General features: G+C 42.5%; 1 protein-coding gene across 7 annotated transcripts in view; it reads left to right on the top strand.

Annotated features, from left to right (window-relative positions):
* Nucleotides 1-13,600, top strand: part of SNAP91 (synaptosome associated protein 91) — a 173,576-nt gene that overhangs the window by 85,959 nt on the left and 74,017 nt on the right. For all 7 annotated transcript variants that reach the window (XM_030555842.1, XM_030555837.1, XM_030555838.1 and 4 more), the window contains exons 11-14: nucleotides 933-938; nucleotides 6,978-7,005; nucleotides 10,922-11,031; nucleotides 12,509-12,609. In XM_030555842.1, the coding sequence (XP_030411702.1) occupies nucleotides 933-938; nucleotides 6,978-7,005; nucleotides 10,922-11,031; nucleotides 12,509-12,609 (245 nt within the window). The remainder of the gene's footprint in view (nucleotides 1-932; nucleotides 939-6,977; nucleotides 7,006-10,921; nucleotides 11,032-12,508; nucleotides 12,610-13,600) is intronic.

The following is a 13,600-nucleotide window of genomic DNA, read 5'->3' as shown; positions in this document are numbered from 1 at the left end:
GCATCCAAAGCTTCCTCTTTTCCTTCTTATTGAAAGAAGAGGTAGCTCTTGGTTTCACCTCGTGTCTCTCCTAGAGCAACACTTGGATCCAATCATCTTTAATTCTTCAGGCTATGTTGATTGTTTTAGAGCTGCCACATTTAAGTTCTTTGCAAGACCGCTGAAGAGAGAAAGTGGTCTGTGTATCACTGTTCTCTGCTGGAACTTCCAGGGAAGTAGGGGAAGCCTAGTGATGTGAGACTCCATTTGCCCATTGGGAGTATAGCAGCATCACACTGTGTTCATCCCAGTATTTGTTGTTCCTCTAATTTATACTGGGTCTGTTTCCCCATACTTGACTTTAAACGCTGCTTGAGATTTCATTTTTTTTCACACCATTATGACCATATAAGCAATCCCTTTTTACAGCTATTTTAAGATTTCCCTTTGTTTTTTATATCTGAACCAAGTATGACCTATGCAAATGTAATTCTGCTTTGTTTTGACACCAACTAATTAAACATCAATATTGAAGACAGCCTGCACTTATGTCATTTATGATTCACTTTTCAGAACAGACTAATCATATCATTTAGTTAGCATCATTGACTTCTCAGATGTTTTCTGTATACAAGCACTGCTTATGGAGTTGTTAATTTTAACCTAAAAACCCCCTGTATATACGCTGCAACAAAATGCCATCCGCTTAACTTGTATTGCTTTTGTACAAGGACCATTTTGAGGAAGAATAAATTGGTTCTTCACTATTACTTTATTTGCTGTAAAAATTTTTTACAAATTTTATTTGCTGGGCAGATTTTTCTAATTGTCTTGCAGCCTCTTACCTAGATGTTTGTTAACTGTTCACTTATTTGAGGAAAAAAGTTAAAAGTGCACTTAACCTAGGCATTCTTTCTTTTTCTTTCTGTATGTCTGTTTGCCGTGCAATTTAGTGAAGGGTAAGTTGTTTGTTTTTTGTTTTTTTTAATACGCTCTTGTTTGCATGTATATTTAGGTGCTCATCTTATTGAGGAGATTGACTGATTAAATCTAGCCAGTTTCTTATGAGTCAGGGTATGTCTACACTACGAAATTAGGTCAAATTTATAGAAGTTGTATTTTTAGAAATCGTTTTTATACAGTCGTGTGCGTGTCCCCACACAAAATGCTCTAAGAGCATTAAGTCGGCAGACTGCTTCCATAGTATCAAGGCTAGCATAGACTTCTGGAGCATTGCACTGTGAGTAGTTATCCCACAGTTCCTGCAGTCTCCACTGCCCATTGGAATTCTGGGTTGAGATCCCAGTGCCTGAGGTGGCAAAAACAGTCTCACGGGTGCTTCTGGGTACATGTCGTCAGGCCCCCTCCCCCCCCGAAAGCAACAGCAGACAATCGTTTCACGCCTTTTTTTCTGGGTTACCTGCGCAGATGCCATACCATGGCAAGCATGGAGCCCGCTCAGCTCACCATCACCATACATCTCCTGGGTGCTAGCAGACGTTGTACTGCATTGCTACGCAGCAGGTCCATTGCCTTTTGGCAGCAGACGGTGAATTACGATTGGTAGCTGTTGTTGGTCATACTCCTGGATGCTCTTTTAGCCGACCTCGGTGAGGTCAGTCGGGGCACCTGGGCAGACATGGGAGTGACTCAGCCAGGTCATTCCCTTTTCAAGTCATACTGTGAGCAGCCAGGAGATGATGATGGCTAGCAATCATAATGCACCATCTTCTGCCGCGCAGCCAGGAGATAACGACGATGGCTAGCAGTCGTATTGCACTGTCTGCTGCCAGCCTAATATGTATAAGGTAGATGGAGTGGATCAAAACAAGAAATAGACCAGATTTGTTTTGTATTCATTTACTCCTCCCTCCCTCCATGAAATCAACGGCCTGCTAAGCCCAGGGTTTTGAGTTCAATCCTTGAGGGGGCCATTCTGTGTGACAGTTGTTTGTGTTTCTCCTTGATGCAAAGCCCACCCCCTCTTGATTTTAATTCCCTGTAAGCCAACTCTGTAAGCCATGTCATCAGTCATCTCTCCCTCTGTCAGAGCAATGGCAGACAATTGTTTCGCGCCTTTTTTCAGTGCAGACGCCATAGCACTGGGAATATGGAGCCTGCTCAGATCACTGCGGCAATTATGAGCACTGTAAACACCATGTGCATTATCCAGGAGGATATGCAGAACCTGCAAAAGCAAAACCAGGCGAGGAGGCAACGACAGTGCGCTGACAAGGCTGATGAGGACATAGACATGGATATAGACTTCTCACAAAGTGCCGGCCCCAGCAGTGTGCACATCATGCTGTTAATTGGGCAGGTTCATGGCATGGAATGCCGATTCTGGGCCTGGGAAACAAGCACAGACTGGTGGGACCACATAGTTGCAGGTCTTGGAGGCTTCCCAGTGGCTGTGAAACTTTTGCATGCATAAGGGCACTTTCATGGATCTTAGACTTGTTTTCCCCTGCCTTGAAGAGCCAGGATACAAAGATGAGAGCAGCCCTCACAGTTGAGAAGTGAGTGGCTATAGCCTTGTGGAAGCTTGCAATGCCAGACAGCTACTGGTCAGTTGGGCATCAATTTGGAGTGGGCAAATCTACTGTGGGGGCTGTTGTGATGCAAATAGCCAAAGCAATCAAAGAGCTGCTGATATCAAGGGCAGCGACTCTGGGAAATGTGCAGATCACAGTGGATGGCTTTGCTGAAATGGGATTCCCTAACTGTTGTGGGGCGATAGACGGGACTCATATCCCTATCTTGGCACCGGAGCACCAAGGCAGTGAGTACATAAACCGAAAGGGATACTTTTCAGTGGTGCTGCAAGCCCTGGTGGATCACAAGGGATGTTTCACCAACATCCACATGGGATGGCCAGGAAAGGTACATGACACTCGCATCTTCAGGAACTCTGGTCTGTTTCGAAAGCTGCAGGAAGGGACTTTTTTCCCAGACCAGAAAATAACCGCTGGGGATGTTGAAATGCCTATAGTTATCCTTGGGGACCCAGCCTACCCCTTAATGCCATGGCTCATGAAGCCATACACAGGCAGCCTGGACAGTAGTCAGGAGCTGTTCAACTATAGGCTGAGCAAGTGCAGAATGGTGGTAGAATGTGCATTTGGACATTTAAAAGCACGCTGGCACAGTTTACGGACTCGGATAGACCTCAGCGAAACCAATATTCCCATTGTTATTACTGCTTGCTGTGCCCTCCACAATATCTGTGAGAGTAAGAGGGAGATGCTTATGGTGGGGTGGGAGGTTGAGGCAAGTCACCTGGCATACAGGAGAGCGCACTGTGCATCAGAGAAGCTTTGAAAACCAGTTTCATGAGTGGCCAGGCTACGGTGTGAAAGTTGTTTTTCTTTTTCTCCTTGATGAAATCCTGCCCCCCCCACCCCCTCTTGGTTCACTGTACTTCCCTGTAAGCTAACCACCCTCCCGTCCTCCTTCAATTACTTCTTGCAGAGGCAGTAATCATTGTTCCTTCACATTCATGCATTCTTCATTAATTTATGACACAAATAGGGGAATAACTGCCAAGGTAGGCTGGGAGGGGTAGGGGAGGAGGGAAGGACAAGGCCACACTGCACTTCAAAACTTATTGAATGCCAGCCTTCTGCTGCTTGGGAAATTCTCTGGGGTGGAGTGGCTGGGTGGCCGGAGGGCCCCCCCCCATGTTCTTGGGCATCTGGATGAGGAGGCTATGGAACTTGGGGTGGAGGATGGTTGGTTATACAGGGGCTGTAGCGGTGGTCTGTGCTCCTGCTGCCTTTCCTGCAACTCAGCCATACGCTGGAGCGTATGAGTGTGATGCTCCAGCAGCCTGAGCATTGACTCCTGCCATCTGTCAGCAAGCTGATACCACTTACTCTCTTCAGCCCGCCACCTCTCCTCGCGTTCATATTGTGCTTTCCTGCACTCTGACATTGTCTGCCTCCACACATTCTGCTGTGCTCTGTCAGTGTGGGAGAACAGCATGAGCTTGGAGAACATTTCATCCCGAGTACATTTTTTTTGCCTTCTAATCTTCGCTAGCCTCTGTGAAGAAGAAACATATGCAGCTGGTGGAGGGGGAAAAAAAGGGAGAGTGGTAGTTAAAAAGACACATTTTATGGAACAATGGGTACACTTTCATGGTAAACCTTGCTGTTAACATTACATAGCACATGTGCTTTTAGTACAAGATCACATTTTGCCTCTTATTGAGGGTATGCCGGTTTGGTGTGAGAGATCACTCACGCAGGGGCGGGAAACAGAATTTGGCTTGCGGGCAGCTATGGTAAGCCAGTCTTTTTTGGCTTTTTTAACCTTCATAACATGTGGGAATGGTTTCAAACAGCAGGGCCCTCATTTCCCACAGCAAGCAGCCATTGGGTTGGCCATTTAAAATGGGTTGGCAATTTAAAAGGCAGGGCTGCAGTTTCCAGGTTAACGTGCAGCACAAACCCAACTAACCTCTCCCTACACACACACCCAATTCTCTGGGATGATGGCTTCACCACTCCCCCCCCCCCCCCCCCCGTGTGGCTTATAGTGGGGAGCATTTCTGTTCAGCCACAGGCAAACAGCCCAGCAGGAACGGGCACCTCTCAATGTCCACTTAATAAAACCACCCTATTTCAACCACGTGGCCATGAATGATATCACTCTCCTTGGGATAACACATAAAGAACAGATGTCATTTGAATGCCAGCAAACACCAGGACCATATGCTGCAATGCTTTGTTCTGCAGTGATTCCCGACTATGTGCTACTGGCCTGGCTTGGTAAAGTGTCTTGCCATGGAAGACGGAATAAGGCTGCCCTCCCCAGAAACCTTTTGCAAAGGCTTTGGGAGTACATCCAGGAGAGCTTTATGGAGATGTCCCTGGAGGATTTCCACTCCATCCCTGGGCACGTTAACAGACTTTTTCAGTAGTTGTACTGACCATGAATGCCAAGGCAAATTAATCATTAAACACGCTTGCTTTTAAACCATGTCTAATACTTACAAAGGTACACTCACCAGAGGTCCCTTCTCTGCCTTCAGGGTCCGGGAGCCTGCCTTGGGTGGGTTCGAGGGGTACTGTCTCCAGGTCCAGGGTGAGAAAAAGATCCTGGCTATTGGGGAAACAGATTTCTCCACTTCCTTGCTGTGAGCTGTCTTCAACCTCCTCCTCCTCATCTTCCGCATCCCCAAAACCTGCTTCCGTGGTGCGTTCTACTCCATTGACGGAGTCAAAACGCAGGGTTGGGGTAGTGATGGCTGCACCCGCTAGAATGGCATGCAGATCATAATAGAAGTGGCATGTTTGGGGCTGCGACCCAGACTGGCTGTTTGCCTCTCTGGTTTTTTGGTAGGCTTGCCTTAGCTCCTTAATTTTCACACAGCACTGCTGCGAGTTCATTATAGCCTCTGTCCTTCATGCCCTTGGAGATTTTTTTCAACTGTTTTGGCATTTTGTTTACTGGAATGGAGTTCAGTTAGCACAGATTCGTCTCCTTATACAGCGATCAGGTCCCGTACCTCCCATTCGGTCCATGCTGGAGCTCTTTTGCGATTCTGGGACTCCATGATCCTCTGCTGATGAGCTCTGCATGGTCACCTGTGCTGATCAGCTTGCCATGCTGGCCAAACAGGAAATGAAATTCAAAAGTTTGTGGGACTTTTCCTGTTTACTTGGTCAGTGCATCTGAGTTGAGAGTGCTGTCCAGAGCGGTTACAATAGAGTACTCTGGGGTAGCTGCCGGAGGCCAATACTGTCGAATTGTGTCCACACTACCCCAAATTTGACCCGGCAAGGCCGATTTCAGTGCCAATCCCCTCTTCGGGGGTGGAGTAAAGAAATAGATTTTAAGAGCCCTTTAAATCGGGGGAAAAAGAAGGGCTTTGTTATGTGGACGGGTGCAGGGTTAAATCAAAGCAATGCTGCTAAATTCGACCTAAAATCATAGTGTAGACCAGGCTTAAGTTGCTTTTTCATGAGCTTTGTATATATTTGTGTTCAGTGATATTTGCATCTAATCAAGGAATATTTGCTTTCTCTTGCACAGAGGACTATCTAATAGTGTATTTCAGAACTAGCTGTCTTAACTACAGTTTAAATGCATGAAAAATTATCTGATCAATTTCACAATTGGGAATCCGGTATCAGAGGGGTAGCCATATTAGTCTGGATCTGTATATAGTGACAAAGTCCTGTGGCACCTTATAGACTAACAGAAGTACTGGAGCATAAGCTTTCGTGGGTGAATACTCCGATACTTCTGTTAGTGTATAAGGTGCCACAGGACTCTTTGTCGCTTTTTACAACTGGGAATGTACCCAGAAGTTTAACTGGTACAAAAAATTGACTATTAAATTAGTAAAAAAGCTTAGCCTAGAAGTGGGATAACTGACTGGCTGACTCAAACTATTTAGAGACAAGTGGATGAGATAATATCTTTTTATTGGACCAGTTTCTGTTGGTGAAAGACACACTCTTGAGCTCTCACAGAGCTCTTTTTCAGGTTTTTTTAACCAGCTGATGTTCTGTGAAAGCAGCAATCAGTGACACAATTACTCTTTTTATAATACCCATAGATAGCTGTTTGTTTAAGAAAATGCACAGCTAGGGCACTCAAAAACCCAAACAGTTTTCATGGGGCCAAAAGCAGACGTGTAAATTGCTGCCTTACTTAAAATTCTTGTGTGAAGTACATTGGGTCTGAACTGGAAGACTTGGCCCAGGGTGTCAAATGCCACAAACAGTACTAAACATAGGTATTAGTATTTCACAGCCTAAAACTTCTCTTTATTTCCTAAAATGACAGACTTTGAGTTAAACTACAGCATGTATTGGTTTTGAAATGGCTTTTAGATAAGTCCAGCATACTTGTTTGTAATCTCTTTGGTTAAATAATTTTTAATGAGAATTTGAAAAACTATTTTAATACCATTCTGATGTTTCTTCAGCATGCTTTCCTAAAATGTACTTAGCTTGAAAATCTTCATTATATTCTTTTCTTTTTAGTTCTGGTGCTCCTTCTCCCTTGAGCAAGGTAAATATTAATAGCTTATGTACTAATTAAGATTGATTGATTGATTTTTTGCTCTGTCAGCATGTGCTTTTAAATTACCATTAGAGTTAAAGGTGCTTAAGAAAAAATCTTTATTTGGGTATGTGTGGCTTTTTTTAGTTCCCCCCCCACCCCAAGAAACCTCCGCATATCCCAAGCTCTAGGCAAACTGCCATTAGTTTAAAAAAAAAAGGAGGGGGGTTGGGGTGGACGCAAACAATGAAACCACTGTAAAACAGGGATTAGATACCTGCTCTTGAATTTTAAGCTGCTAATTCATGGTGGTTGGGAATGCTCTTGAAAGAATGTTGAACTGCCTTGCCAGGAGATGACAGTCAAGTGCTATGTGGAGGCATAACAGATGTCCACACCTTCAACTTGGCCTTTCCCATTTCTCAGTGAGAAGCTGACTCTGTGGCATGTCAGCTTCTCTCACCTACATCTTTCTCTCTAGTGGTATATTTACTGTGAGGAAACTGCCTTTTTGAGTTGTCCTCTGTTTGATTTGCCATCCCCTATTTGGCTGTTTTCAGATCACTGGTTTTCCCCTCCCCCAAATGTCTCCATACTTCTGTTATAGAAATTCTAATACCAAGCAGCATCCAGCCTTATCCTAATGACCTTAAAGAACATGAGCACTGCCTCTTTTTAGGCTTGGTCACATCAGCTCAGAGGGCAGGATCTCTGCAAACGTTTGCCATCTGTCTGTCAGTGCCAAGGAAACATGACTCAAGTCATTCATTCATACACCAAACTCATTCTGTAGATCAAACTTGTATACACTAAAGACTTCTACAAAGACAGGTGGATCAAATAGTCACCTCACTAGGAACAATGTGGCTATTGTGAATTTTCAGTTGTGCAAGGTATTTCAACAGCTTTTAATGCCTACTTCTTCCAAGGAATATAGTAGTAATAATACCTACCTCTTCGATAGCCTTTTCATCCATAGATCTCAAAGTGCTTTACAAAGGTGGTCAGTATCCATATCTTACAGATGGGGAAACTTAGGCACATAGAGGAAAAGTGAATTGCCTAGTGTACTCAGCAAGCCAGAGCACTATGGACCCCCCCTCTCCCTCCCATGGTTAGTTTTTCCTGTGTGCTGCTGCCTTCTTGACTTCACATTTCTTCAATGCATTCATATGTAAATAGACATCCAGTTTAGCTTACAATGCTTAGTGTACATCCAAGAGAGGTGAATAAACATTATATGTCTGCCAGAAAACCTGTTTCTCCACCTCTGCTGATGACTTGTACCTTGACACAGACTCTCATGATGTATTTTCATTGTTTATGTGCATAACTCTGTACAGAGTTTCCGTAGGTACATTTCACAATGATACTAAAAAACAGTGTGACCCTAGCTTTTATTTAAGACTTCACATGGCATTCTGTGGTGAATCAGAATGTACATACAAGAATTGGGACTTTCCTGTAACCCCCTTGCTTGCTGGCATTAAGGGGCTATTGGGTTACAACCATGTACTATTATGTTCAGTCTTCATTACTTGTTGTTACAGAATACAATAACAAGCCCCAGTCAAGGGGATGCATGACTCAGTGTCTCAGACAGTAATTACAGATTATTCTGATGGGAAAATCTTTAGTCCTTTTAAATACCTCCACTGCTAAACGTCGGACTGACTTCTGCGAGGTGAATTACTGAGTGAAGAACTGAAGAGTGGCCTGAGTCTTTGATTCTATTACTCCAAATAGGTGGTTGTAGTTACAACAGATAAATGCAGCAGTCTTGAAACCTCCTTTCATGGTATATCTTAACGTTTGCAATTTGTCAAATGAGGGCAGCTTCCTCAAAAGTGATTTCTTGTAAGGGTGCACAGCTGAGAACTATGGGCTTCCCTGACAGTACATTAGTAATAGGAGAAACTGCTATATGACCACAGAGAGGTTAACAAAGCTATAGTTGAGTTTTTGGTCTGTTCTCACAGCATTAGTTGTAACGCTATCTGGTATCAAAATATAACGCATCAGTAATAGCTTAAATATTTAAAAGGAACTGCTGCTGGTATCAAACTTTTCTAATTGCCTATAAAATCCTGCAGAGCAGCTCTGTGGGAGTCCAAGGTTTTGGAGCTGACACTTCATTTTACACACAACTTGACCTGTTTTTGAGATGTATCTGACTATTTATTGTACCCTACTCCCGCATTCTTGCATTATCCATTATGTAGGATTTGATCTAAATCTCTCTCTCCATTTGGAAGCTTGTTCCTGGATCATGCTGATTTCTCCACCCTCTAACTTTCAGACTGAGGAAGAGGCACAGTATCTTCATTCCTAATTTTCTTCTCCAGCCCATAAACTGGATTACCGTTTTTACCATGAGTATACTTACCCACTTCCTAAATAACCCCAAATCCCTTGCATATTTTCTTGCTGTTCTGCTTTTAATACTCTTGTGAAAGGGCAATCTCTCTCTTCCCACAGGAAGTCGCACTTCAAAATTCTTAAACACCCATGCTCCTAGCCTCGAGGAGACGTGTTGTTGATCTATTCAAAGTACCATCAAACAAAGAACTTGCTTGTCTATAATTATCTGAATGTACGATAATATTCGGTTTGCTTTATGTTCCCAATATTTTTTTTGATAGAATTACTCATTTGAGCTGTTTTTTCCCCAAGAGATTACTTTCCCAGGGAGCTACCATGTGATTCCCTGGCTGGTGATACTGGCACTTCTCATCTTCAGAGCATTTTACGCATTAACCAATTAGCCTCTTGTTGTTAACTCTTCATCATTCTTGTTCCCTTTACCCTCTGCCTCCACCCAGACAAAGCTCTTGAGGTGCTATGCAATGATTCAAAAGTGGAACAGTACGATATCTAAACAGAATCCTCTCACCAAAAAAGGGTATTTATATACATGCAGAAACAAAGTGCCAACAATTATGTTTTCTGTTTAACCCATTGTAATGGATGGGGAACTAGAATCATTTAAACGTTGGAGGATGGATGGGACAGAAATTGAGGAAGAGCAGATTTCTTTCCCTAGATGTGTATAGCAAAAATAACTCCCAACACCTCCACCACCAGCTTAAGACTTAGTGTAGGATCTTCTTAAAAGTGGATAGTGGTAAACTGTCAATCCCTATCAGGGTAAAGAAAGTTGAGACTACAAACTTTAGCCATAAGAGCCACAGACAGCATTTGGATGTTGCACCTAAGAGTAGGTATCTCCCAATGCCACCATTAATTGTTAAGGAGATAGTTGCTTGTAGTAAGTTGTTTTAACAAATCGTAATCTTGGGTTTGTTGGAGCATTTCATGAACGGAAGTAAAGGATTTTCTTTTAAACTGGTTTATCAAGCTTCTCAGGGTAGAGGGTTTGCAGTGGAAATCAGTGATGTGCAAACATGGCTAGTACAAAGAAACAAGCCACATAGTATTTATTTTTTTATAGCTGACCATTTTTTCTTTTCTCAATTTCACTGAAACCAAATGCATAGGATGAATAACTTGCATCTCCAAGAAAAGAGATAAATTGGGATTTGAGCCTTTGGAAAAGCAGGGTTTAAGAAGCTTACCCAGTGACCAGACATCCCCCATGCTAGTAAAGGATCCCATAAACAGAGTACACAATTAGTTAAGTAGTGTTCTGTACTTGTGTGGTTTTTCAAATTTTCTAGTCCATTAAAGCATTTCTTATTTAAGAATATTTGTGCTGTTCAGCCTTTGAAGGAGAGGGAAGTGCACTCTGTATGGAGACTTGATTTCTTTGTGTTGTTCCCAGATTAACTTTTAATCACTAAAAAAGGTATTTTCATATTAGAGGTAATATTAGTTGATAAGGTAGACTTGAATGCCTATGCTAGTCTATATATTGATGATGGCACTACTTTTTTGAGTGATGGGTATTTTGATTTTTTGTCTCCAGTCTTCTCCAGCCACAACTGTTACATCTCCTAATTCTACCCCAGCAAAAAGTATTGATACCTCTCCACCAGTTGATCTCTTTGCAACTTCATCTACAGCAGCTCCAGTCAGGTGAGTTCTACAATATGTTAATCGTGAACTGTTTTTATGTATTGCCTACAGACCCTTTCCTCATTTCACATTGTGGATTTTAAAAGCTAACAATGTTGCATAATTCTGAGAAATGCTGTGCCTGCTATACAAATTCCAGATCTCTGGAGTATACCAGTTACAGCTCTACACTTTATCACTGGACTCGCTCACAATTTTTAGTTTACTTAAACATAGCATATTTGTGAAATGGTATGGCATTACAGTTGTACAAACACTAAATTTATATGACTAATTCCAAGAAAACTGAAATTAATTCCATAGCTACTTTGGACAGTATCCAATATCACAACTGTTAAGCACTGCTACTCATATAAACAAACAAGTTCTGTTTGACTAGAATCATAGAATACCACGGTTGGAAGGGACCTCAGGAGGTCACCTAGTCCAACCCCCCGATCAAAGCAGGACCAATCCCCGGACAGACTTTTGCCCCAAATCCCTAAATGCCCCCCTCAAGCATTGAATTCACAACCCTGGGTTTAGCAGGCTAATGCTCAAATCACTGAGCCATTTCCCCAATATGTTCATGGAAATAGTGTTATCTTAATTTATTGATTTTTATTTCTACTTTGTTAACCTTCAGTATTAATCTTCACATCTAAATAGACATGCTGAACCAAAATTAAATTACTTTTTCACTTCATTCTTTTGAAGGGTGATGTACTGAAATGTGATTAGTTTGTGATACAGTTCTAAAATGAGCCCTTGGTATTAATTTTCCCTGTTGTCTGTTCAGTACTTGGTGCACAGGTCTATAGTTTCTGACCTAGTGGACAAAAATATTTTGGAAGATAGTTGCTGTGAATGAAGACAGAGCTCTATTCCCATTTGGCCCTAAAAGGGTTTTGATTTTCCTTTTAGAAATTCTGCAGTAGTATTTCCTCTATTGTGCTTTGTCCTACAATATCATTGCAGTTTAATCGTGTCCTCTGGAGACACAGAACAGTATCTGTGTCCAGTCATATAAATAAGTGGTTAGGAACAGTGATGTCCTCTCTCCAGGTGCTGAATACCTTCAGCATTTACTGAGCTAATAGGGGGAGGGATAGCTCAATGGGTTCAGCATTGGCCTGCTAAACCCAAGGTTGTGAGTTCAACCCTTGAGGGGGCCATTTGGGGATTTAGTTGGGGATTGGTCCTGCATTGAGCAGGGGATTGGACTAGATGACCTCTTGAGGTCCCTTCCAACCCTGATAGCCTATGATTCTAAATGCATGTTAAAGGCATTCAGTAGCATCTGAAGGCTTAGGTTCTGATCCAGAAAAATACTTGCTTTGCAGTGGTTTGACAGATACCCTAATCTTGTTCACAATGTTTATGCTCTGGTGTAACCTGGAACAGCTTTTACTTTGCAGAATTATACAAATGTCTAATACTACAGATTTGTTTTTATTTTTCTTCTCTTCCCGCCCCCCTTCCTCTCTACCCTCAATAGCACTTCCAAACCATCCAGTGATCTTCTAGATCTTCAGCCAGATTTCACATCTACTGGGCAAGCAGCTCCAACTGCTTCAGCAGGAGCAACTTCGTGGGGAGGTAAAATACCTGTTTGTTCTACGCTGACTTTTTTCCTTTTAATCTCACTCTTAGATTGGCAGCTGAACTGAAACTTTTCTTTCCCTACTGTTATGAAAAGAAGGAATCATGTTCCAAACTCGCTTACTAGCCTCAGCTGACAAGTCAGTGGAACTCAGGTTGTAGGCTCTTTGCAGTGAAGAATCTTCTAGGTGTGGATGTGCACATCCAAGGGGGAGCCAGAGTGTGCAGCCCAGAGAGTGGGAGGGAACAGCTGGGAAGGAGAGGGTGGGGTGGCGAGGGCGTGGAACAGCCTGGTAGTGTACTGATTAAGTAGGGATGGGGCATAGGGATAGGAGTCAAAAGACCAATGTTCTAATCTATACCAGTAGCTCTTGCAGGGACTTGATATGTGACTATGGGTAAGTCACTTCACAACAGTTTTTCTACCGACCAGTGAGTTCTGTAGAAGAAAGGCACCATGAAAATTCTAAAATATTGGCACTATTACTTCTTGGATTTGTTAATCCGCCCTCGTTCAGTGAGTGATGATATTTTCAGTTGGCCTGTAAGTGTATTAACAATCCTAGGAGTCCTAAATGTTGAAAACATATTTCCTGAAATACTTCCAGGTGAACAAAACTGCTGTTGGTAACAGCCTTATTTGCATAGCCATGGTATGCAAAATCCTAAAAAACTTCAGTTTGGGCTAACAATATTCTATATCCAAAACATTTCATGGACTCAAATTCTCTCTCTGAAACTTCTACGAAAGAAAAGGCCTTTTGGGCAATGTATTTATATATCTGATCTGTATTTGCTCTGATTTTTGAACTCTTAGAGGAGCAACTCTTGTGGATCTTCTAGCTCTAAAGTTTTCCTTATTAACCACTATTTTCAAAGATCTTAAGGCAAGAAAAGAAGACTGTGATCAGCTCGCCTAACCTTTTTTCTACATAATACATGCTGTAGAATGTCACCTAGTTATTCCTGCATGAAGCCTGTAACTTCT

Source organism: Gopherus evgoodei, chromosome 3 (genome assembly GCF_007399415.2).
Source record: "Gopherus evgoodei ecotype Sinaloan lineage chromosome 3, rGopEvg1_v1.p, whole genome shotgun sequence".
Taxonomy (NCBI): Eukaryota; Metazoa; Chordata; order Testudines; family Testudinidae; genus Gopherus; species Gopherus evgoodei.
This window is presented reverse-complemented; position numbering and strand designations above follow the sequence as displayed.